At 41.9% G+C, this 27,389-nt stretch overlaps 1 protein-coding gene across 1 annotated transcript in view; it reads left to right on the top strand.

The window, feature by feature from the left end:
- Positions 1-24,278, top strand: part of plce1 (phospholipase C, epsilon 1) — an 819,762-nt gene extending 795,484 nt beyond the window's left edge. The window contains exons 30-36 of the mRNA XM_085994810.1: positions 725-843; positions 973-1,101; positions 3,182-3,388; positions 8,194-8,364; positions 11,515-11,733; positions 13,084-13,295; positions 24,192-24,278. Of these exons, the coding sequence (XP_085850936.1) occupies positions 725-843; positions 973-1,101; positions 3,182-3,388; positions 8,194-8,364; positions 11,515-11,733; positions 13,084-13,260 (1,022 nt within the window). The 3' untranslated portion in view covers positions 13,261-13,295; positions 24,192-24,278. The remainder of the gene's footprint in view (positions 1-724; positions 844-972; positions 1,102-3,181; positions 3,389-8,193; positions 8,365-11,514; positions 11,734-13,083; positions 13,296-24,191) is intronic.
- The last annotated feature ends 3,111 nt before the right edge of the window (positions 24,279-27,389 follow it).

Consider the following 27,389-nt stretch of genomic DNA (forward strand, 5'->3'; position numbering starts at 1 on the left):
AGGCTCCTGTGGGACCGGTGCGCTCCGGCCTCCATTTCCAATATCTGCTCCCGGCGCGTGAAGCACAAATTCGAAAAACAACTACCCTGTCGAGCTGCATTAGGGAAAAGTAAAAAGTGGTCCGTTTATCGAGTGTCCCATTCAGGTTGAATGAAATGTCTGAGGTCAACAGGTGATGCGCAGTCTGAATCAGACTGTGTTTAATGGCTTCAAACTGACCGAAGCTCCCTTACTGTAACAGAATAATGCTTTAATCTCCCTTACATGGTTCAGTAGTTGACTGTGCCACTGTTGAGCTGCATATTACAGGGACGGGAGTAACCATTCTGGTCTCGATGGCTGCTTTCTTCAGAATTCCTCTCGAACTGTGTTAAGTGAAAGTGATTGGCGTTATTAGAGCTGCTCTGCCCCATCTTGTTTTCTCTCTCACACGGCTGCTGATCGAGGGCCAGGGTCATGCTGATCCATCCTTCTAATAGCCAGCTTCAAAGTGATCTTAGCCATGGCCTGTCAACAGGTTATGTGCCCAGCCTTGAGGCCAAAGATGGTGAGTATATCAAGGAGACGCAAGAAAGGAACAAAAAGGCTCAAAAAGAAAGTTATTTGACTTCTGATTTCATATCATAAAGGGCCAGTCATAGATTATTTGATGAAAAGCAGCAATGACAAAGATAAAATCTGATGCCCGAAGTATTTAGCTTTGTCACTCTCTTATTTTTCTTAGGGTACAGACATCTACAACTAAGAAACTCTCATAATGAACCTCTGGAGATATCCAGTCTCTTCATTTACAGCCGAAGAATGGAAGAAAACAACACTGCAAACCTAATACCTGCATCAGTGGTAATCCCAGTCAACCTAGTCCTCCACATTTAAAACTTCATGAACCACAGACTTTAATCGGAAACCAATTGAGCAATTTGTTGATGAAATGTATCAAGGCAGAACTAACAGTATTTTTACTCTAAACAGCTGTTTAACACAGAGGACCACAGCTCTGGTGTCAGTTACCAAGCTACAGTTCATGGAGTTCCAGGCCCTGAACCATTCACCGTTTTTGCTGTCAATGAGAAGACCACAGCCAGGCTGTTGATACACAAAGTGAGTCACTATATGGTCAGGTCATCCACAAGGTCAAGGGAACCAATGGAAAGTTATGCCTCATAACAGAAAATCAGCATGGAAACTTTGCTGGGCAGCCGTTTGTATTTTCTTTAATTTGTTTAGGAATTTTTTAAAAATAACAACAAGCCTGAAATGTAATCCAGATTGTGTGCTTTTGCAGAAAGGGTTGGTTTGAAATCAATGGGAGTGCATCAGATTGATCGAACGAATTTAACAGTTCACGGATTTTGTGACATTAGTCTGCTTACTGTGGGAAGAGATGATGGTCACATCTTAAGTTTATATTATTTTGTGCTCAGCAAGGTGGGATATCAGTGCTGGAGAATAGAATACTTGGGCCACCCAGTGCCTGCATCAACCACTCCATAGTCAGAAGTAGCGTGTTCAGCTGCAGAATGAAACTTCCTCAACCCTGATCCAAAGCGTGCTTTAGCTCCAGTCTCGGAAGAGTGGTCCCCACCATGCCTCCCACCCCATCCCTCGCTGAGCTAGATTGCCAAATTGTGGGCATTTTGTGCTGTGAAATATGCCCCAATCTCATTGTATGAAGGTCCCTTAAAGCTGGCAGTGAGGGAAAAGCTTCCCAGCAGCCTGTGCTGTGTTCAAACCCAGAGGGCAAAGGGCAGTGTTGTAACATACTGTTCTTTTCCAGTCCCACTTTGATTAAATCTTGAAAGTTCAAAGATGTTCAGATAAAGAGAATGAGGAGAATTTTCAGATGTCAGTTAAACAAAAGATGCACAGCAGAATCACAGTGGATCTGATTTATAAAATGCCAGAACCGACCAAGTCACAAGGCGATTGTGATGTTGAATTCCCGAGATGTACAAAATTTGCATCTACTGGGACCCACAACATTTTTTGAGTACTGGACAAATCTAAGAACCATATCTAAGGAAACATGTTGTTTTAGTTTTTTACTGTAAAGCACGAGCAGATGCAAATATATGTTCGAAATAATCCCATGGGGAAAAAAATTCCAATGGAAGTTATCCAACAGGTCCAGAGGCCAGAGCCATGGTGTGAGTAACAGAATACAACCAGCACAGTTTTCTCAAATGTCTTTAGAAACTGGAACAGTTATAGCAACATGGAGGAACCATTTACTGTGAACGTCTGAGTCATTTTTTACTTCACATACACTATCAGACTGTATACATTTGTACTGTTTAAACTTAGAGCTGTGGCCAATTGGGAACAAATTAGCAATTATACCTGGAGCATCAAAGGGGGTTGAAAGACAACCTAACAAGATTTGAGCATAATGAATGATTTGCACCCTATGGCGCATTTAAACAGGAAACCAGCTGAACTGAACATTGGTTTACAGCAATGAGCTGCATTCACTTAAAAATCAAAACTGGATTAAGGTCTTTTTTTTAGTGACACCCATTCTTCTTTGCCTTTGTTACCTCTAGACTCTTCACCCATTCGACTTTCTTACCTCTGGACTTGACTATTCCAACGCACTCCTGGCTGGCCTCCCACGTTCTACCCTACGTAAACTTGAGGTCATCCAGAACTCGGCTGCCCGTGTCCTAACTCACACCAAGTCCTGTTCGCCCATCACCCCTGTGCTCGCTGACCTACATTGGCTCCCGGTTAAGCAACGCCTCGATTACAAAATTCTCATCCTTGTTTTCAATCTATCCATGGCCTCGCCCCTCCCTATCTCTGTAATCTCCTTCAGCCCCACAACCCCCCCGAGATATCTGCGCTCCTCTAATTCTGGCCTGTTGAGCATCCCTGATTATAATCACTCAACCATTGGTGGCCGTGCCTTCTGTTGCCTGGGCCCTAAGCTCTGGAATTCCCTCCCTAAACCTGTCCGCCTCTTTACCTCTCTTTCCTCCTTTAATACGCTCCTTAAAACCTACCTCTTTGACCAAACTTTTGGTCACCTACCCTAATTTCTCCTTATGTGGCTTGGTATCAAATGCTTTGTCTTAAAATACTCCTGTGAAATACCTTGGGATGTTTTACTATGTTAAAGGTACTATATAAATACAAGTTGTTGTTGTTCAGGGAGTTTAATTATTCTAACTGATCCTTGCAGATTGTAGGCACTGTGGGTGGCTCAGAGGCAGACATGGCCGACTACTTCCTTCTGGAAGAGAAAACGTCCCTTTCTAAAGAGAAGAATGAATGCAAGAAGCAGCCATTCCAAAGGGTTATTAGTCCAGAGGAGGAGATCCTGAAAATTCCACAATGTTGGTTCCCAGAAGGATTTGTAGGAAAAATTGTCTTCAAAACCAAAGAGGAGGTATGTCAATTTTTTTTGCATATCCCCATTTTATGAAATGTTTTATTAATTATTCTGAAGCGCATCTGATATTTTTCATATACTCTAACACCTCAACCTGGCAATGGAGGACCTCCCTTTTGGATTCAGAAATGTCCATTCAGGGCTTTGTGTCCTGACTATTTGGATAATTTTGAATATTCAGTCACTCACATGATCAGCTCATACCAGTTAAGCATCACTGCACACATCCAGTGCTAGCTCCCATTTAGAAACCTGGAGGAAGATACATTAGCCAGTGGCTCAGTGGGTAGCACACTTGCCTCAGAGTCAGAAGGTTGTGGGTTCAAGTCCCACTCCAGAGACTTGAGCACAAAAGTCTAGGCTGACACACCAGTGCAGTACTGAGGGAGTGCTGCGCTGCCGGAGGTGCCAACTTTCAGATGAGGCGTTAAACCGAGGCCTCGTCTGCCCCCTCAGGTGGATGTAAAAGATTCTATGGCACTACTTCATAGAGCAGGGGAGTTATTCCCGGTGTCCTGGCCAATATTTATCACTCAATCAACACCACTAAAACAGATTATCTGGTCATTATTATATTGCTGTTTGTGGGAGCTTGCTGTGCACAAATTGGCTGCCACGTTTCCTACAATACAACAGTGATGACACTTCAGAAAGTACTTAATTGGCTGTAAAGCGCTTTGGGATATCCGGTGGACGTGAAAGGTGCTATATAAATGCAAGTTTTTCTTTTTACAAGTTAGCCAATCCATTTGGGTATTATTTCAGAATGACTGAGACAGCTCTTTCCTAAAACAAAATAGACATTCTTCTCCCTGACATGTAATCCCCATCTGAGGAGAGCCCACTTGAACCACACAACCATTTTCAAATTCCTTTTTCCCCAGAGGTACAACCATTCCTTTTAACTGAATATACATTACAACAGTGACCACATTCAAAAGTTCTCCATTGGCTGTAAAGCGCTTTGGGACATTCTGTGGTGAAGAACACTATATAAATGCAAGTCTTTCATTTTCTTTCTTTATGTTGGTTGTCCCTTGGGGCTGAAATTCCACTATGGGTGCCCCAGCAGTGCACAGAGGGGACTTCACTGGGTTTTCCACTCACCCCTTATGTACATAGTGCGAGTTCACTCTCCGCACGTGCTGGGAGCGCAGAGGCATTTCCTTGGCAGGAATTTAAGTGAAGCTGGCACACTGTTTGAAACTGGCTGTTTGCTGCTGCTGCTGAGATGAGGCAGGAAACAGTTGATGCGCAGGGGGTCAGAGAGGACAGTCTACGTCAGGCCAGGGGCTTTAAATGGTGGGCTCCAGCTGAACTGTTGACATCAAATAAAAGGGATCAAATAAGCATCCAATCCAAAGAAATAAGCAATGGTGCAATGCCAAGAAACCAAAAATGGCCGCATAAAACGAGGACTCGCCTCACCAAAAGGTCGGTCCAGACAGTTTTAAATTTACTTGCGGTTTCTGTGCGCCTGCAGGAATGTGCTTTGCAACCTTTAGAGGCACATAGTGCTGGCCTGGTGCCAAGGGTGCAACGCAACGGAATTGCTCTGGCATCAAGGACACGCCCTTATCACCCACCCAAACTAATACTGGGGCCTGGGTAGGGTTGCAAAATTCCAGGAATTTTTAAAAGAGGAAACTTTCCATGGGAATTTTGAGTTTTTTTGCACATGGATGGTTTTGTCTCTGACCCTTATATTATCTTTGTCATCAAAATAGACATACTGTTCCATACAAATAAAAACAGGCTTTCAAAACTTTACTTAGGTTATAATTTTGAACTTTATTGAACCCCCACAAAAAAGACCCATCTAAAATAAAATAAAAACAGCGTCAGCTTATTTAGCCTGTAATTTGTCCTTATTTTGTCCCTTTGAGTCTTCTACTCATCATTGCTCCTCCTGATTCTATGACTCTGGCTCTGATGTGTCCATTTCCTCCTCTGTGTCACTGTTTAGCTGTGTGGTGGACACTTCTGTATCTGGCTCAATAAGTTGTAGGTTCGCCCGGATAGCCACCAGTTTCTCCACTCTCTTGTTAGTCAGCCTGTTGCGCACCTTTGTATGCGTATTCCCAAAAAGTGACCAGTTTCGTTCAGAGGCCACTGATGAAGGTGGGATTTGGAGTATCACCGAATCAATGGGTGACAGGGCCTCAGAAAGTCCCTTCCACCAGGTATGTGCACTGATATGCTTGCATGATTCCTATATCCCGTCCCCATTCCAAAGACCTTGCTTGGTAGAGAACTTTGCCAGACTTCCCAGAACTTTGCCCACATCCAGATTGAGATGGTGTGAGAGGGTAGAAATCACACTGTAAGCGCTGTTGATCTGTTCTCCAGAAAGTATTGGTCTCCCAACATACTTTGGGTCCAGCATGTATGCTGCAGCATGAATCGGCTTGACACAAAATTCTTGACGTGTCTGTATGAATTGAACAATTGTCTTCTCCTCTGCTTGGAGCAGCAGGGATGTGGGTAGGGCAATGCTGATTTGTTCTTTTAAATCAGCAAAAAGACTGAGAACATCTGACAAGACAGTGTCATCTCCTTCAATCTGAGCAATTGCAGATGCTACTGGTGAGAGTAGTTTAAGGCTGCTAACCACTCTCTCCCAAAACACATCATCCAGCAGTATTTTCTTGATGGTGGCTTCCATATCCCCAGACCGGGATATTGCCATTTCTTGCAACGACTCCTTACCCTCCAGAAGGCTGTTGTACATTATGACAACGCCACCCCATCTAGTGTTGCTGGGCAGCTTCAGTGTGGTGTTCTTGTTCTTTGTCGTTTGCTTGGAGTTGTAGGTTGCTGCAACTACCTGTTTTCCCCCGACATACTTAACAACTTGCTTGGCTCTCGTGTACAGTGTTTCCATGGTTCTCAAACCCATGATGTCCTTGAGGAGCAGGTTGAGCCCATGCGCTGCGCACCCAATAGACGTAATATGAGGGTAAACATAGAAGATAGGAGCAGGAGTAGGCCATTCAGCCCTTCGAGCCTGCTCCGCTTGAGCCCAAGCAGCCTTCATATTCGCAGCATTGTCAGTAACTACTGCAAAGACCTTTTGTGATCCAAGATCGTTGATGACCGCTTTCAGCTCATCAGCAATGTATGTGCCTGTGTGTCTGTTGTCCTTCGTGTCTGTGCTCTTGAAGAACATTGGGAGAGGAGTGGAGATGATTTAGTTTATGATGCCCTCCCCTCGTACATTTGACCACCCATCTGAGATAACTGCAACACAGTCTGCCATCTCTATCGTCTCTTTGAGCTTTCCTTGGACTCTGTTATACTCAGCCTCTAGCAAATAAGTAGACAAAGCATGTCTGGTGGGAGGACAGTATGCAGGGTGAATATAATTGAAAAATCTCTTCCAGTATGAGGGGTGAGCCTGTCGCATATACAGCTCGAGCAAGGCACTCATCTGCATTCTTCTGGCTATGGTTATCCATTGTATCAAAGAACCTTCCAAGTGGGCCAGGAGTTGCTGATGATAAGGTGCCTGATGCTGAATGTGAACCATCATCTTCTTGAATGGAAGCAGAGGAACTCTGGGTGGACTGCTGTGAGCTTGAGTGAAGTTGTTGCATTTGGATAAATGCTGCTGCATCTTTGTGGCATTCTTTACATATGGCTTTGTACAGTGTTTGCACATGTACACAGTCTTTCCATCTTTAATGCCTGGGGTAAAATGCATCCACACATCCGACGGTAAACGTGGCATTGTTCTATGCAGAGAAATAAAGGGTATTCGTCTGTGTCAAACTGCGGTCGATCAGCACGATTGCAACAAGGTGAGTACATTTTTCCTGATGCTCCATGTGATGGAAGCATGACCTGTGCACGCACGACGCTATATCACCAATAGAGGGAGCTAATCGCTCATCCACTCATCCAACCAATCAGGACACATTTGTTCACAGTCACACACAAAACTTGTAATTATTAAAACAAGCCAGGTAAGAATATAAACATATATTGATTAAGAAATTCCTTAATAATTAAGATTCCATCTCTGTTAGTAATTTTAAGAGAGGACCTGTGAAAAAAATTACAAAAAAAATTATGTTAGCATGTGCTTTATTGGGCAAAATTCCCAAAATAAACTTCCCGTGGAAAATTTCCAGAAATTTCCCGGAAACTTTCCACCCCTTCGCAACCTTAGGCCTGGGCCACCGGCATCGCAAGGCTCCTGTGACACCAGTGAAGCTCCATCAGGAAATTGGGGGCAAGTGTAAATCAGGTGCATGGACTCTGAAGCCAGTTTTCCGCTCCCTCTACGGGACACTACAATTAACACCACACTTAACAACACGTACAGATAGTTTATTAAATTGTACTACTGCCCTGAGGGCAGGTTATATATTTTCTGAATCCATTAACTGGTCTCGTCCATTTCTTGTGACTAATTCAAAGTGGTATTGGCAGAGCCCAGGGAACAGGCCTCTTGGCTGCAGTTGGTGCATGGGTGGGGTAGAGCAAGAAAAAAAAGACAATAACTCAGTGACAAAAGAGTTTGTGCTCTCACGTGCACCACACACAGCTCAGCTCAGAATGAGCTAAACCTTAATGCCAGAGCCATTAAAAAAAAAATCAAACTTGGCTGACACACTGGAAACCAGTTCTGAACACTTTCAATGAGAGTTGCTATGGAAACTGGGCGCTCTTTGGTTGAGAATGTCTCTTTTTTTGCATGTTGAAACTGAGAGGAGAAACAGCACTCGTGAATGATTAGTAGAATTTGTGGAGTAACAAAGTGTAACAGAAAGACTACTGATGTTCAACATGTGTTGCAGGAGCTGAATCAAAGGAACTCCATGAATGAAGAACGAGATGATGTGAGCTACAGCAGCAGTCCAACAGAAGATGATAGTTTCTTGGTTCAGGTGCACGATGTCTCCCCAGAACAGCCTCGTACGGTCATCAGGGCTTCCAAGTTCAGCACAGCCCAAGACATTATTCTCCAGGTTGGTCAAAATATACAAAGGATAATGACTGGTCGGGGTGAGTTCTAGGTGTGTGCGTGCAATCCCCTCAGTAAGCCTTGAGCCAATGCCAACTATGTAACTGAGATCTAAATCTGATTCTTTGTCATTTATCCTCAGTAAACTAGTGTTTTATAGACTATAGACCTGTTTTCACTCTTTTTGTGGGGGTTTCAGGTCAAGGATGTACAGCTGCTTTTTTTTCCCAATAATTTTACATTAATTTTAAAATAATTTTACCATTGTGGTCCTAACCCATTGGGTCTTATTTCCTTCTAGCTGCCTCCAGTACCACTATAGATTCACTTACTATACAGGGGGTGGCGACAGACCCTGGGTGGGAATACACAGCCTCAATTTAGTCGCCCATGCACTTTGGAAACAGCAAGAGCTCCACCCAGCTTTTAATAGAAGTATTGGCCCGTAATTTCTGATAGGAGGCTTCCTGCGTGCGGATGCCTTCTATCGGGAAAAAATCTATGCCCCTACCTGAGGGCTCCCGAGGTCCGGACACTTCCACTCCTGGGCCTCTCCATGACGAAATGCGCAGGGCCCACGTATCCCAGGGGCACATGCGGTTCGCAAGCATCCCTGGGATCACGTGGGCCAGGCGAGCCAATGGGAGAAGGGAATCCCCCTTCATACTTTTGACTGATAGACCTGTCAAAAGTATGAATGGGGATCACTGAAAAAACACATCAAAACATTAAATAAATAAAAAAAATCATGTTTTAAAATGAGTTAAAATGACATTAAATTAATTATTTTAAACAAAAATGTAATTTTTTGAAAGTTGTTTAAGGGGCTAAAAATACATTTTTAAAAGTATTTTTAAATTATAAATGAGTGGTTTTACTTTTTTTAAACTCTTATGCTAGTACGATTTTTATGTGATTTCAGCGGGCGGAGGTTCTGCAGAAAGCAGAACTCTCCACCCGCAGAGGCCCTTCTCCAGGACAGGCGTCCGATCTGTCGAGAGGATTCTTGACAGATCGGAAATGCAGTTTTCAGTGCATGCGCTTCGCATGCCCGAAACCGGCATTTCCGATGTCCCTACGGGTTAGTACACAGCTCGTACACACCCGTAGGCATCGAAAAATATGGCCCATTATGTTTAAGATATATGAGGCGAGCTGCTGTGGCATTACACATGGGGAGTCACGACCAAGTGCAGTCTTCAATAAAACGGGGTCATTGGCTGGAGGATAACTGAACCAAGGCCTTAAAGATTTGTAGTAAGAATAAATAGATGTGTAATATAAAATGTATACATTTTAAAGTCATGCCTTGTGTCCTTATTTTTATAATACTTTTATGTTATTTATAGTTAAGTAGCAAAAGTTACAGCAATTTTGGACGCAGAGAAATAGAATTGGTTGGAGCATAGACGTTTCCTTGTAGTACAAGCCAAGAATTGCAAACCTTACATACTACAGCAGCAGCATTGGCGAGAGGGTGTAATTCCCGTGTGACTAGTTTACATAGGCAGTTTCCATTGTAAGTGTGGACGTGTAATGGAAAAACTTCACACCAAAGTGTAAAGAAAGATAGACTTGCATTTATATAGTGCCTTTCACGACCACCGGATGTCTCAAAGCGCTTTACAGCCAATGAAGTACTGTTGGAGTGTAGTCACTGTTGTAATGTGGGAAACACGGCAGCCAATTTTGCGCACAGCAAGCTCCCACAAACAGCAATGTGATGATGACCAGATAATCTGTTTTAGTGATGTTGATTGAGGGATAAATATTGGCCAGGACACTGGGAATAACTTCCCTGCTCATCTTCGAAAAGTGCCATGGGATCTTTTATGTCCACCTAAGAGAGCAGACGGGGCCTCGGTTTAACGTCTCATCTGAAAGACGACACCTCCGACAGTGCAGCACTCCCTCAGCACTGCACTAGAGCGTCAGCCTAGATTTCATAACAACAGGAAGGCAGGGTTTGTAGACAGTAAGTGTGCACAGACATAAGAGTTCTAATAATATGCATTTTTCACTGGTAGATTACCAGTAGAAGTGTTGAATGACAGTAAATTAATGCACAGCACAGCTTTAACAAGTGTACATGATTGTGGTACTTTAAAAAATAAAGTGCAGGGAATGTAAGCTACAGTGTGTCGAAGGTACATTCCTTTAATTCACTTCTATTCATCTTCAGTACATGGGGCCAGAAATTCGGGTCGGAGGCTTCCCGCGGGTGCAAGCCCCCGACCTGCACTTACCTAGCTCGCCGGCCGTTGAGCAGTGGACCCGCATGGGATTCCGATCCTGGGCCTCCTCCAGCTGCCGGCACGCAGTGCTTGCGTATCCCAGGAGCGCAGTTAGTTCGAAGCGTCCCCGGGATCACGTGGGCCATGGAGAGCCAATCGTAGCAGGGAATCCCTATTCATAAATTTGACAGGAAGACCTGTCAAATCTATGAATAGAGATCGGCCCCAGAACCTAACTAAAACTTCAAATAAATTTTTTTTTTAATCACATTTTTTAAATAACTATAAATTACATAAAATAACTATTTTAAACAATAATTTAAATTTTTGAAAAAATTACAGTTTTTAATGGGGCTAAAAATAAACTTACCTTTCTTTAAAGTATTTAAAAATAATAAACCTGTGGGAAAAAATGTTTTAATTTTACTGAATTCACCACTTACCTTGTTAAAAGCAGGCCTTGCGACTGCTTTTTAAACGCGCAGCTGCTAGAGACTTACCCTCCCGGAGAAACCTGTAAAAAAATCGGAAGTTCCAGGCGTACGCGCTGCCTCTCCGGCGCACGTATTTGACCTCCGAACTCCTTCCTTCAAGGGAACGGAAGTTCCGGTTTCCAGCACATGCGCAGTGCATGCACGAAACCGGCACTTTCGTTGGCCCTACGCGTGAGTACACAGCACGTATTCACCCGTGGGGACCCGACATATGATTTTTGAAGTAGTTTTAGCACTAACGTGTAGGATATATATAGGAATATGATCATAGGTGGGTTCGCTAGGGTACTACACTTGCACTAGATACAGATTGGAAAGGAGACTGAAAGCCTTTGCTGAATCTGTTTAGGCTTAAGCATTCCAATATTTATTCCAGTGTTAATTGCACTGTGAATTACAAAGAATTTGTTTTGATTTATTCTACAGGCATTAAGTAAAGCCAAATATTCCTACAGCATCCTGAGCAACCCAAATCCCAGTGATTATGTCCTTGTGGAGGAAGTCACCAAAGAGCCACTAAACAAGAAATCATCAATGGCGAAGCCTGCTCTTCGAATTCTTTCTGAGCATGAGAGTGTGTTTGTAGCTCAGAGCAGGTGGAAAGGAGCTGGGAAATTCATCCTCAAGCTGAAAGAGCAGGTGCAGGTGAGCAGCCATCAATACTTGATACTTGCGGGGGGGGTTATTACTTTACAACCAATGAAGTACTTTTGAACTGTAGTCACTGCTGTAATGTAGGAAAGGCAGCAGCCAATATGCATACAGCAAGCTCCTACAAACAGCAGTGAAATAAATGACCAGATCATAGAAAAATAGGAGCAGGAGTAGGCCATTCGGCTTTAGGTGTTGGTTGAGGGATAAATGTTGGCCAGGACACTGGGAGAACTCCTTTACTCTTCTTTGAATAGTGTTGTGGGATCTTTTACGTCCAACTGAGAAGGCAGACGGTTTAACATCTCATCTGAAAGACGACACCTCTGACAGTGCAGCACTCTCTCAGTACTGTCTGTACTGAAGTGCCCATCTGAATAATGTGCTCAAGTCTCTGGAGTGGGGCTTGAACCCACTACCTTATGACTCAGAGACGAGTGGTACCACTGAGTTACGGCTGACACCTTGTATGTATACATGCATTCCAAAGCAATAAAGGACCTTATCCTGTGTTTTACCTTGACTCTGGCTAACCATCATTTTGTACTATACATATAAGTTTATTTAAATAACCTTCTCCAGATGTTTTGGTGTATATTTACATTACTAATTTCTTCCCTGAACGGTTACCAAATTGTTCAGTTTTATCAATATATCATTGCTGGGTCAATATCCTGGAATCCCTACCTACCATTATTGTGGGGACACGATCAGCACAAGGACTGCAGCGGTTCAAGAAGGTGGCCCTACACCACCACCTCAGGGCAACGAGGGATGGGCAATAAATGTGGCCTTGCCAGAATCGCCTAAATCCTGAGAACAAATTTGAAAATATGTTTGATTTGCTCCTGAGCTTCAACAAATGGCAGTGTCCACTTAATTAAGGGTCTGGGCAAGTAAGAAAGAAGTGCCAGCTCACCATATATTGATAATGGCAAAGGAACAAAAGTACAGGAAAGAAAGCCAGAACACCCTAGAAAGAGGATTAGCATTTCAGAATATAGAGGGATTATAGTATCCTGTATATATTACAAAAAGAGAGGTCATTGCATGTGTTCAGCATTATGCATAATATTTTTCTAATAAACTGCAATATGCTAAATCCCATCCTATAACTTTTTAAGATAGTTCAGAAATGGTACCATCTGCAAACGCAGCCTGGATAACTGCTGTTTCTTTGTTTTCACTGCCAAAAACTGAAAAGAATTCTGCTTAACCTTTATTTAAATAACACGACGGTTGACCTTCTCCAGATGTCGCCGTGTATATTTACATTACTAATTTCTTCCCCGTACTGTTCTCAATTGCTCAGTTTCATCAGTAAATTCTGGAATGTGTTGGCAGGCTGCACAGGAGAAGAAGAAAGGCCTTTCTTTTGCTAACGAACTGAAGAGATTCACAAAATCGAGTAAACAGAGTCGGAGCTTTTCAATCCCACTCCAGGCGACCTCCCCAGAAAGCACCCAGAGTAAGGATGAAAAAGCTGCATGTAGTGTGCCGTTTGCTGAGATCACTGAGTAAAACCTCTGACATGATTGCAGTATGTGACTGCCCAGGTATGGCTTAGCATTTAACTCCTTGTTGACTTTGACCATGTCAGTTTATAGAGTACTCTCAGTTGCCAAAATAGTGCGTAGCTGAGGTTTTCTCTCTGATCAGCCAACAGGACAAAAAGAGACACATTTATAACAGGGTGGTGGGGGAAGAGGAAGTCCCCCCCCCCCCACTCCCCCAATTTGAAGTGTTTGGCAGAAATTAACAAAATGTTTCAAAAATTGAGAGAGATTCTTACTGTGAATCAAGAGCTCTCGCCTCTGCTGATGATCATTGGCTCAAACAGTTTGATATAAGACAGAAAACCACAGTTGTAATCTGCAATGCACCACTCTCAGTGTGGAGCCTAACTAGACATGAACATGGAGGGAGGGACGGGCCTGAACACTATAGGACCAATTCTGCGGCCTGTGCTCCTGCCCAGTGAGGCTGTGTTCTGCGAGTGAACCTTCGCAGTGTTAACCCTGTAACATTATACTCCAGAACACTTGTTGAAAAGCATTGCTAAGCTGTTGTTTACAAGAGGGGGTGGGGAAGCATCAAAGTTTATCAGGAAATTATCAAGTTTAATAAACTTTGAGATAACAAAGATCACAAGATATAACTGAAATTAGATAAGTCAGGCATTTTTGCTAAATAAGTTTCTACAAGTTAAAATGTGTGTGCACATTAATAAGTTCAGATAACAAGTTCTGGAGCGCATACCATTTAGCAACACGGTCTCTGACTTTAACCAGTGATACTGATTTCCCCTGCTATGTGCTACATATTTGCTGTAATGCTAATGACATGTTGGGGTCCATTTACATTGCTGCTTCACTGCTGACAGTAACTCTGAAATTGGCAACCATCTCCCAAAGCAAATAGTGCCAGTGGAGGCAGTGAGCAAGGGGCTTGGTGTGGGCATCTGGCGGTAGACCTGCCTCCGATGGCCATTGAAGGGAGGCGCCAGCGGCAGCGGCTTTTTGGTTGCCAGCCATCGGGGAAGGTAGAGGCCCCTGGGAAATCATCAGAAGTACTGGGCTTAAATTGGTTGCACATGATTTGTCAGCTGAAGAAACTGCTGTGCAATATAAACAAAGCTGTTCTACAGTAACAGGAGCTGCAGCTGTATCACTTCAGGTAGTGGGTTTGCAATATAAATGCAGCATTAATCACTTGAGAATAAAAGTAAGATGCTGACACTCTAGCGCGAGTGCTGGGAACTGCTTTTGGTGAAAAGGCTGTACGTAAATAATATACTATTGAATCTGCCATCTTGGTCCCAGTGGTGGGTGGAAATAGTCACTTCACCCATTGGATGAATAAAATGACTTTCCTCTGTATTTTTAAAAAAATCTTGCAATTTTTTTTTGCTCTCTTTCATTGAGGGGAAAGATGTGTTTTTTCTGTGAAATAAATCATTTGTAGTTACAGTAGTACAGGAAACTCTGGTATCCGGCACCTACGGGACCGGGATGGTGCCGGTTAATTAAAAATTCCAGATAACGGAGAGGTATACCTACCAAGGTACGAGAGCCCTGTTACACAGCACACCGGTTACACGGCCACAGATCCAGGAGTCCGTTACACGGCCACAGGTGCAGGAACCCCGGTTACACGGCCACAGATCCAGGAGTCCCTGTTACACGGCCACAGGTGCAGGAACCCCGGTTACACGGCCACAGATCCAGGAGTCCCAGTTACATGGCCACAGGTGCAGGAACCCCAGTTACACAGCCACAGATCCAGGAGTCCCTGTTACATGGTCACAGGTGCAGGAACCCCAGTTACACAGCCACAGATCCAGGAGTCCCTGTTACACGGCCACAGGTGCAGGAACCCCGGTTACACGGCCACAGATCCAGGAGTCCCAGTTACATGGCCACAGGTGCAGGAACCCCGGTTACACGGCCACAGATCCAGGAGTCCCTGTTACACGGCCACAGGTGCAGGAACCCCGGTTACACGGCCACGAATATACAGTAAAACTTACCTGAACCTACTCCTGAATTTTGCCGGTTAAGAGAGATTTCTGGATATTTAGGTGCCGTTTAAATGAGAGTTTCCTGTAGTGATACTATTACAGGGCCTAAAATCCACTTGAAGTATCAAAACATTAAATAAGCACCACCGTGAAGCGTATAATTAACTGACAGCATGTGAATTGTTGATCTGCCCCGAGTCCCCTATCCTCTCGGATGTGCTGAACACAGCCAGAACCACAAAGTCTGATAATTCTGAGGAAAGCACTTCTTGCTTCGGGCTGTTTCTCATGTCTTTTTCTTTTGCCTTATGTTCCTGGCCTCAGATGGAGTGACGATGTACAATTTAATTTGCACTAAGAACAAAGGCTGGTTTCCATTGACAACCTAGCTCCCATTCTCCATTGTGCAACCTAGTGAGGAGAGCCTACTTCCATATTAATCCTAGCTATTTTGAAACACTATTAAAGAAAGGCAGAAATTCACCTAGTGTCACATGGGTTCCTAGTTGCTCTTGGTCTTTAGAAGATTAGAGCACAAAAGAGGCAATTTGGCTCATTATGCCAGTGTCAGCTTTTTGCTAGACCAAGCCATCATCTGCTATCAGTTCTTTACTGATACTTTATTTACTGTTTAATGCCAAGTGCCATTTGATTTTTATTTATGCTGTCATGCTGGTCCATAATTCATTAATATTTTAATGACATTTGTAAACCTAAATCAAATTGTTATGAGGTTTCAGTTTATACTGAATCAATCAAGCAATCAGAATTTCCTTTCTCCCATTGATGGTTACACATAAACTTAAGGCAGATTTTTTTAATGATCTGATGGTTTCTGAGAATTACATTTGTGCTTTACTGTTTGCTTCAAAATAAGTTATATATAACACATAAGCTGCTAAAATGTAATAAAAGAAAACATACTATTTCCGGGGCCTTACCTGGCCGTTGTCTTATTTGAAGGCTTATTTTCTTCAAGACTGGTTTTAGCCACTTTTTTGAGATAAGGATGATGTCCTTGGTGTAAATACATTAACTGACTTTATTTGATCCTTCCTATCACTTGCAGAATTGCCCAATTGGAACTAAAATGCAAGTGGGATTGGAATGATAATGAGCTTTATGTATAATTAAAAATTACACTAAAATTTACACACAAAATTACACTGTCATCTGACCCTCCCCATGAAAAATCTCACATCTTCAGCACTCATCTCCCCTTGATTCCTAATTCCACCAATGCTGCAAATTCCATTTTTGCACACTGAAATCAAAGCTCTAGGGTATACCTGCAGCTTAAATTATGAAAAATCTTTCAGTCTAACTCCATGTCTTCGTGTACCAGAAGACCTATATTGAGTGCATTTTTTGAGCTGTCAGCCGCCTTTTTTTGAAAGATAGCAACACTTTTTTAAAAAGTAGTTAGGTAGCCTTCGTTAGTTTTCTAGGTTGCCATGTATGGTTGCTAGGTATGTACAGGTACAGAAACTATCCTTGAAGTGATATTTACATAATACAGCACTGCTAACACTCAACATTTCAACATCTAGCACAGCATTTGGTTGCAGTGCAACTTTCTTTGCACTTTTTAGCACAATGGTTAAAGTGTTCTTGTGAGATTCTAGTCGCTGCTATTTTAAGAGTCATTAATCCATTGTCATATTTTGGGATTTTTTGACCATTTCGCCCATAGAAAGGATTTGGAAAAAAGGGTTACCCTTAATGTTGGGTTTTTAAAGTAAAGTGTATTCACGAGTATTTTTTTAAATATGCACAGAGAAGATAGTTGGTTAAAATGCTAATGAACAAAACTGTTATATCCCCATAGACTGTAAATAATATGCAATTCATTAGCTGTCTTGGTAATCGATAAACACCTCACACCCATTGTATTGGAAAGTCTCTAGTTCTTTAAGACTGTGAACTCAAGGTGATTAAAAACAGAGACAGCGCCACAGGCAATCCAGCAAAGGCTGCAAATCAATCAGGTTTTTAAAATTGGAAAATATCAAATGCAAACTTTGGCCAGGCATAGAAATGTAGCACGTAGATGGAGAGTTAGGAGTCATTTTAGGCCAAGTAAGATGACCCACAGATATGAGGAAATATAGTATGTTCATTATTTTGTTTTCTTGTTCAAATAGAACTTGTACTAACTGAACTAAATTAATCCAATTATAACTTGCTCTGAACATTAAAGTGCTGTGAAATAAAGCAGCTTAGCGATTCGAATTTGGTCTCATCTCACCAAGTGCTTTCTTGGTCCACCTTTGAAGAGACTAAAGAAGCTCATGTAAAAGACAAGTACTTGGTTCAGATCATAAGGAGCTATTGTTACACCCCTGGGTTATGTTATAGTCCAATATTGGGCAGTACATACACACCCCTAAGATACTCAGACCACTTATGGGAGTAAGGTAAAGTAATAAAAAGGGCAAAAGCAGGAACTAAGTGTCACAAAACATATTTGAAAGTTCTCTATCTGAATGCACGTAGCATTCGTAACAAAATAGACGAGTTAATGGCACAAATAACTACATATGGGTGTGATCTTGTGGCCATTACAGAAACATGGCGGCAGGGTGACAATGCCTGGGAATTAAACATACCAGGTTATTTAACGATCAGGAAGGACAGGCAGGAAGGAAGGGGAGGTGGGGTGGCTATGTTAATAAAGGAAGGAATCACTGTAATACAGAGAAATGATATTGGGTCAAAAGATCAGGATAATGAAACAGTTTGGGTGGAGATAAGGAATAATAAGGGGAAAAAAGCACTAGTGGGCGTAGTCTATAGGCCTCCGAACAGTTGCAACTCTGTTGGACGGAGTATCAATCAGGAAATAGTTGAGGCTTGTAATAAGGGAACATCTATAATTATGGGGGATTTTAACTATCATATTAATTGGACAACTCAAATTGGGCAGGGCTGCCTTGAGGATGAGTTCATTGAGTGTATTAGGGATGGGTTTCTTGAGCAGTATGTAACTGAACCGACAAGGGGGCAAGCAACCTTAGACCTGGTCCTGTGTAACGAGACAGGATTAATTAAAAATGTCCTAGTAAAGGATCCCCTTGGAATGAGTGACCATAACATGGTTGAATTCCATATTCAATTAGAGGGTGAGAAGGTTGGATCTCAAACAAGCGTGCTAAGCTTGAATAAAGGAGACTATGAAGGTATGAGAGCGGAATTGAGTAGAGTGGATTGGGAAAATAGATTAAAGGGTAAGACGATACATGATCAGTGGTGTACATTTAAGGAGTTATTTTACAACTTCCAAAAAATATATATTCCACTGAGAAGAAAAGGGTGTAAAAAAAGACAGCCATCCGTGGCTAAGTAAAGAAATTAAGGATAGCATTCGACTAAAAACAAGGGCATATAAGGTAGCCAAATCTAGTGGGAGGATAGAGGATTGGGAAAACTTTAAAAGACAGCAAAAAATAACAAAAAGATTAATTAAGAAAGGGAAGATAGATTATGAAAGTAAATTAGCAAAAAATATAAAAACAGATAGTAAGAGTTTTTATAGTTATATAAAAAGAAAAAGGGTGGCTAAAGTAAATGTTGGTCCCTTAGAGGATGAGACCGGGAAATTAATGGTGGGAAATATGGAGATGGCAAAAACACTGAATGAATATTTTGTATCAGTCTTTACAGTAGAGGACACTAAGAATATCCCAACACTGGACAAACAGGGGGCTATAGGGGGGGAGGAGCTAAACACGATCAAAATCACTAAGGAAGTGGTACTCGGTAAAATAATGGGACTCAAGGCGGATAAATCACCTGGACCGGATGGCTTACATCCTAGGGTCTTGAGGGAAGTGGCGGTAGGGATTGTGGATGCATTGGTAATAATTTTCCAAAACTCCCTGGACTCGGCAAAGGTCCCGGCAAACTGGAAAACTGCTAATGTAACACCCTTATTTAAAAAGGGCAGTAGACAGAAGGCTGGAAACTATAGACTGGTTAGCCTAACATCTGTGGTAGGTAAAATTTTGGAGTCCATTATTAAGGAGACAGTAACAGGACATTTGGATAATCATAATTTAATAGGACAAAGTCAGCATGGTTTTATGAAGGGGAAGTCATGTTTGACAAATTTGCTGGAGTTCTTTGAGGAAGCAACATATAGGGTGGATAAAGGGGAACCAGTGGACGTAGTGTATTTAGACTTCCAAAAGGCATTTGACAAGGTGCCACACAAAAGATTATTGCTTAAGATAAAAAATCACAGGATTGGGGGTAATATTCTGGCATGGATAGAGGATTGGCTATCTAACAGAAGGCAGAGAGTTGGGATAAATGGTTCATTCTCAGACTGGCAATCAGTAACTAGTGGTGTTCCGCAGGGGTCAGTGCTGGGTCCCCGACTCTTTACAATCTATATTAACGATTTGGAGGAGGGGACCGAGTGTAACATATCAAAGTTTGCAGATGATACTAAGATGGGGGGGAAAGTAGTGAGAGAGGAGGACATAAAAAACCTGCAAGGGGACATAGACAGGCTAAGTAAGTGGGCAGAGATTTGGCAGATGGAATACAATACTGGAAAGTGTGAGGTTATGCACTTTGGCAGGAAAAATCGTAGAGCAAGTTATTATCTTAATGGCAAGAAACTGGAAAGTACTGAAGTACAAAGGGATCTGGGGGTCCTGGTGCACGAAACTCAAAAGGTTAGTATGCAGGTGCAGCAAGTGATTAAGAAGGCCAATGGAATGTTGGCTTTCATTGCTAGGGGAATAGAATATAAAAATAGGGAGGTATTGCTTCAGTTGTACAAGGTATTGGTGAGACCGCACCTGGAATACTGCATACAGTTTTGGTGTCCATACTTAAGAAAAGACATACTTGCTCTCGAGTCAGTACAAAGAAGGTTCACTCGGTTAATCCCGGGGATGAGGGGATGGACATATGAGGAGAGGTTGAGTAGATTGGGACTCTACTCATTGGAGTTCAGAAGAATGAGAGGCGATCTTATTGAAACATATAAGATTGTGAAGGGGTTGGATCGGGTGGATGCGGGGAGGATGTTACCGATGATAGGTGAAACTAGAACTAGGGGGCATAGTCTTAGAATAAGGGGCTGCTCTTTCAAAACTGAGATGAGGAGGAACTACTTCACTCAGAGGGTGGTAGGTCCATGGAATATGCTGCCCCAAAAAGCTGTAGAAGCTACATCATTACATAAATTTAAAACAGAAATAGACAGTTTCCTAGAAGTAAAGGGAATTAAGGGTTACGGGGAGCGGGCAGGAATTTGGACATGAGTCTAGGTTCGGATCGGTCATGGCCCTGTGGGTAGCGGAGCGGGCCCAGGGGCCGTGTAGCCTGATCCTGCTCCTATTTCGTGTGTCTAATTCTGTTAGATTCAGGAGATGGTTCTGTGATCGTAGATTGGCGGTTAGGATCAGATCAGCCATGATCTTATTGAATGGCGGAGCAGGCTCGAGGGGCCGATTGGCCTACTCCTGCTCCTATTTCTTATGTTATGTTCTAAAATCCTTCCTTGCTTTTTTAACTTTCCCTGAGCAAAGTCCTTTTTTGTGATTTATGTAACACTTATTGACATTGATTCCTTTAAAAAGCTGTAGACTCGAGGCTGAACAGATGAAGTCAGGTTAGTTAGAAACAAACTAACTGGGCAGGTTTATTACACAATGGTAGTAGAAAATGTGTAAAAATCACAATCTTTATGAAAAAAATGTTTGACAAACTATTTTGTCCATTTACAAACCTCTAACACATGAATGTGACAAAGATTGGACAAAAATAATGCACAGCTGTTCTGGCTGTGGTCCCTCCTTTACTAAAGTTTTCCAAACCCCTTTTTTGATGAAGCCAGGCCCCCTTTAGTATGCACATAGCATCTTTGATAGGTGTCTAATTAATTTTGAAGATAATGGTGCCAGGTTTGGGCCATTAACTCATTTTTAACCCAGTGTCAGCAAGACATTCCCAGGTCGGGTATAGCCCAAGTTTGATGTATGGTAATTGTTTTGCCTTGTATGACCAATATGTTTGCGGTTACAGAAGCCCCTGCTGAATATTTTTTAAAGCCCCAGTCAGATCCCAGTGCATGGGCTCAAAAAACTGGTTAATTGGTTAAACTCCTTTCACTTGGGACCCTTAGGGCAGGATTTTCATTGGGCCGTGGAGTGGAATTGGAGGCATGTGGGGGGTTAAAATCCTGAAATCGGGGGGGGGGGGCACGAACCCATCCCGCCCCCATGCCAGTTTCAAAGGAGGCGGGTACCCGACCCGCACTGGGACCCGCCTCCCCGAGGTGGGAAGGGGATTAGTGCCAATTAACTGCCTGTTAACAGGTAGTTAACAGGCAGTTTTTAGCCTAATCCCTATTTTCATTCTTGATGTGTGGGATTCCTGACGGCTCCAAACCATGCCAAGTTAGCGAGGCGGGCTGAAGGGCTTGGAGGGGTCGAGATGTCTGGTGTTCAGGTGAGTGATGGGTGCATGAGTGCAGAGGTGTGTTTAAAGAGGTTTTACTTACCTTTACAGCCTTCCTTCCTTCAGGTCTCGGGAGTCCCTCATCTCACCGGCACAGAAAGCAGAATGGCCGCGATCTGTCAAAAATTGCAGCATTCAGCTTTCTGTTCCGGAGAGATCTCTAAATCATCCTGAGAGGAAGGAATTAACTTGGAGTACAGATTGTCAGTATTTGACCGCTTCAAACAGCTATGAAACGCTGATATTTCATCTGTCAAAATGTCTTGACAGATGAAATATCAATCTGTGACATCACCTGTTGCTGGGTGGCCCTTAATTGGCCTGCTGAGCCCATTGTCCCCTCAGATGCATGCCCATCTTTCCTGCAACTCCGTTTGAATCGCTCCAATTAGGTTTCCACCCCTCCCACAGCACAGAAAGATTCCTAATTGTCACAAATAACCTCTCTGTGACCGTAATATAGTATCCCTCCTCAACCTCACTGCAGCCTTCGACATGGTTGATCACAGCATCCTCCTCCAATGCTTCTCCTCCATTTGGGGTGGGATTGACGTTTCTTGATTCTACTCTTGCATATCTGATCACAGCTAGAGGATCTCTTCTCCCCATACTGTCACCTCTGGAGTGCCACTAGAATGCATCCTGGGCCCCCTCCTCTTCCTCATCTACATGCTACCCCTTGGCATCATCTGACATGGTGCTCAGCTTCCACCTGTACAACGACACCCAGCTCTACCTTGCCACTATCTCTCTCGACTCCACCACTGCCTATGTGCTGTCAGACTGTATATCCGACATTCAGTCTTGGATGAGCTGCAGTTTCCCCCAGCTAAACATCCTCAACCCCCATCACAAACTCCATACCCTCGCCACCAATTCTAACCTCCTGCTTGGCCACTGTCTTGGATTGAACCAGACGGCTTGCAACCTTGATCATCATGTTCGGCGCCCCCCCCCCCCCTCAAGCTGAGCTTCTGATCCCATATCCTCTCCATCATGTATTCAGCAAGCCTGGGTCCCACGCTCTACACCTATCCCTCCAAATCCCACTGCTTCTTTAAGAAGCCCACCTCTTTGACCAAGCTTTTGGTCACTCCTCCTAATCTCTCCTCCTGTGGCTTGGTATCCATTTTTTTCTTATGCTTCTGAAGCAAATTAGGGTGTTTTTAATCACGAGATAAATGTGTTGTCATAGTGCAGGAAAAGACCCGTCGCTGGCTCAGCCTTCAAAGGTGCAGGCAGGGAATGCATCCTGTCCCACTTTCCATCCAACCCAGCCAAAACTAGTGCAATTTGCACATTAGTGAAGTCTTTATTCTTTTGAGTCAAATGTTCATTACTTTTGTTTTGAAAATTGAAATTATACAGCCTTCCAGCTGTGAATAAAAATGTAGTGACTTGGCACTGAAATGCCATTTTGGGTACAGCTGGCATCCGAGTTATTTCCCTTTTTGAAAAAGAAACTTGCAAGCACTGAAACTGTCTTTGTAACCATATCCGAGATGCTCCTGTTTTGTAACCAATGTTTGTGAGGCTGTTATCTTTCCAAAATGAACAAGTGGGGTAATTAATGGATGAGACCAAAGATACAATGTCAGACAGCCACCCCCTCAATTTGACAAGACTGTATACAGGAGTTATTTTCTGACTTCATGCTCTTGGCGAGGAGCTTTTCCTGCTGGCAGTGCTGATTGGAACTTCAGTTGTACACCCAAATTGCTGATGTTCACTACAGCCAGGCGAGACTCTCCACTGAGAAAGCAAGCTCGGAAAATCTATTTTGACACAGGTTAAAATACTTTGTGTACTTATTGCTGATTGTAGCATTTGACTATCATTGCATTTATTGCCTTGCATATGCTTGGCGAATGGAAATTAATGGCTTAAAGTGGCACGTATGAGGGGGTATTTTCAGTGTAATGTACTTCCCCTATCAGTATACTAAAAAATTGTTAAAATCTCCACATTGTAGGAGAAAATCTAATTAAAAGCATTCATTCCTCCCCTGCCTCCGAGACCACCATTTTGGATCTCTTCTCACAGCAACGAGTGGCTCCCATCATAAGTTTGTTGAGGAACCCACCCCCACAAAAAAGTGTTTTACAGACCTGAGCAAGAAGTCAGTACCGGCTGTGTATACCTTAGAAGATGGTTAGTACTGTACTTGCCCTCCTCAGGAGCCCCGAATCAGTAACCAGGCCATTCCTCCCATCCCGTGACCCATGATGGATGCTGTAAATTAGGACTTTTAAGTGTGCTACTTAATGTATTTGTAAAATTTAAAAATTTATAGCAAATTTTAAGAAACACATTAGGGATGAAAAGAAAGGCATATTATAGATTAGTTTCATTACTTGTATTGACATATTATATGACAATTCTTATGGTTCTGACCATTTTTTTCCCCAGGTACTATTTACATCTAAAATTTAAAAATAAAATCCCTTTTCCTCCGCAGGCTGTTGTAAAGTGGACCTCAATAATTCTTCAGTACTGTGCCAAAATGAAGCACAGAAACTTTTAGCCAATGCTGGAAAAAACTAGAAACAGTGCAACGTCAGCCCTTACTCTGTCTCCTGTATTTGCTCTTCTGAAAAACTGGAAATTGCACAAATAACATTTTTTTTAAATAACGAAATCCAGTCATTGGAATGAAACGCATCACCTGGTACAGGTGACACACAAGAGAATGAGTCGGCAACAGGTTCCAAACAAGCGGGCTTGTTTCGATGTACTTTGCTTTAATAAGGAAGACAGCATGCGAACAAACAGCCACCACTACTGTTGGACTTTTCAGACACGAGCGAGATGTTGACTTCATTTATACTGGGTATGGAGACATGCAGGTGTACAACCCTGAGAACTTTTCAATTTGTGAGTTGTAAAACATTGTGCACTTTCCCAACCACTTATTTCCTTAGTCATTTGAAGGACTTGCAGGTTTTAAAGGTACCTATATTCTTTATGAACCGGGATCATGCTAGAAGCCAGCGTTGATAGTAACATTAAGCTGAATTGTCCCACAAAGTTAATTCATTTTATTTGATGTTTACAAGATATTTAAATTTGAGATAGGAATAATTCCTAGAATGTTAGATCTGTGCATAAAATCTGATGAAAAGCAATGTTCATACAGAAGCTGATGTAATTTTACTGCAGTAGAAAATCATGTAAATTTCTAGGTATATAAAACACTGTGCTGTTTGTATTAAAATAATTAGATTGAATTATTTATTTAAACAGATTTAACACTGTTTGCAGTTAAATTTACTATATTCTCATGTTTCAGTTCCAAGTGGTAAGCTTATTTTGATACTGTACAACTTGTAATTATTTACAATTGCCCCACTTACTCCACGCACATATCAATAACTGTATATATATATTTTAAATTTTCTTGTGAAATATGAAATCAAACAGGAAAAGAAATTCCCTATGTGTGAGCATTTTTCCTTCATTGTTGACTATGTATTTTAATTTCTTTTTCATTAGGTGCTGTCAGGAGACAATTCTTTTTAAACAAAACTTACCATTGAAATGTGCAAAAACTGCAAGAGATTTGTCAGCTTCTGCGTAGCTAAGTTGCTGTAATGGGGTGGCTATGCAGCTGTAGTGTTTGAATGCTTCACTAATTGTGATTTTGAAACACAGAAGACATTTAGCAACTGCTGGCTGACAGCAGTGATGCATCAAAATTAACCACAGGACCCACTATGGTATATGTACCAAACACCTAACATACCCAAACAGCGGTAGCAAGCAGCACATGCTAATGGAAAGCAGTTCCTCTCCTTAAAGGCTCCCAAAGCTGCCATTGTCGGAGTTTATTGTTTCATGTGCCTGACTGGGCGATAACTAATTATCAACCCTGCAGCTCCAACAATGAAAGGGGACCGCTATAATCATGGATATGACAGTGACTTACTAATTTGGTAACAAATATTAACTGTTATGCATTGAGTAAATTGTTTGAGATGCTCAAGAGTAAAATCTAGAAACAGCCACTAGTTACTGCAAATTTAGTTAAAAGTTGCCTCTTAAAGGGTTGTTACTTTTTCTGCATTTTTATTCATGGATTATGTTCCGGCTTTTCTTGTAGGGAGAAAAACAATGTAAAATACATGTTCTTGTTTAAAAAGCAGCAATAAAGCACAAGGCAAGAGCTAAATTCCTGTTTTGCTGAATCTTAAAAATATTTCTGTTTGGGATTAGTTCAGAAACTACTGGAAAACCCAGTTAAAAACTGACTAGATCTTTCTAATCTACATAACTAGCTATTAATTAGACAAGAGAGGTTTAGTTGAAACTTTGTGTTGTCAGCACATCAACATAGTGGGCAGATGATATGTCATATTGTTAGCCACCTCATGATGCAACTTTGAGCACCATTTTTGTAGCAAAGGTGAAACAGTAAGTGCTTTCGATGTAACTTGCCAATCCACCTTCCTCTCTCCACCTTTATCAGGCAGAAAAACCTGTTCCTCGGAGGGTGATGTACTTTTTAAAAAATGTTTGACTGAAATTAAAATGTTATGGAAAGTGAAGTCACCAGATGGCATTTGATAGAAAATAGCACCATTTGCCAGTGAAAAAAATATGGCCCAAGGTCAAAGGATTTGACCCAGCTAATTCACAGTTAGTCTGATTTCACTTATCCTCGCAGAGATTGTGGCAGTTATTTCTTTACTTCCCTTTGAATTTCTTTACTTTGAAATCACACTGTGATTAGTAACAAACAATTATCACAATCATATAAAATTCCTGTTATTTTAATAGGTCAACTCTTTTGTTAAATAGTGGACAGCGGAATTGAATGAATGTTCCGTACTGATGTTGAACAGTGGAATTTCACTGTTTTATTTGACCAACATATGTTTCCTGTCTATGGGATTCCTCGCTGAAGATTTCCCCCCCCCCCCCCATCTGATCGTTGCTCAGTCTGAACTGCAGCTTCGTGCTCCTCTACATACTGGATTAAATAGTTTTTCCCCACGTATTCATTATATATTTTTACAAAAGTTCTGTTTTTCATTGATTTTAACTTTTTTTTCTCTAAACAGTCTGTTGTTTTAAATATACTTTTTCATAAGGTCAGTGAAAGCCAGTTGAAACAAGTTATTATGGTGCACTCTAGCTACTTGTACCTATGCACATACCACAACTATCTGTGCCATGAATTGATTTCAGACCTGTTCCAGGTGATGTCAGTACAGTCACTGGACATTTGTAAAAAATGGCTGGTAAGTATATGGTCTTAAGTTTTGTAAATACTACAGTTGAACTGTATAATGCATTTTTCCTTGCAGTGGATGTTTTATTTATCAGATTGAACTGTTTGGTAAATTACTACAGTATTGTCAGCAATTGTGTGTGTGAAATCCACAACTCACCTATTAACTTTACTGTATTTAGTTCTATCGATATGCAAAGGACATGTCGTGATTACTGAAGGTGTTGGTATTTTGAGAATTTTAACAGTGCAATGTTATCTTTTTAAGGGTTGAAACATTGTGCCAAAAGAAATGTCAATTTTTTTATACAAATAATTTGTGTTTTCAGATTGTATATGAATTGTGTTGTGAATTAATGTTTGATGTATTTATATCTATAACTGACGTCAAAAATTAGTGTATTAATGTTGAGTTGATCAGAATAA

Source organism: Somniosus microcephalus, chromosome 8 (assembly GCF_052327205.1).
Source record: "Somniosus microcephalus isolate GS21.2 chromosome 8, FLI_Smic_1.0, whole genome shotgun sequence".
Classification (NCBI taxonomy): Eukaryota; Metazoa; Chordata; class Chondrichthyes; order Squaliformes; family Somniosidae; genus Somniosus; species Somniosus microcephalus.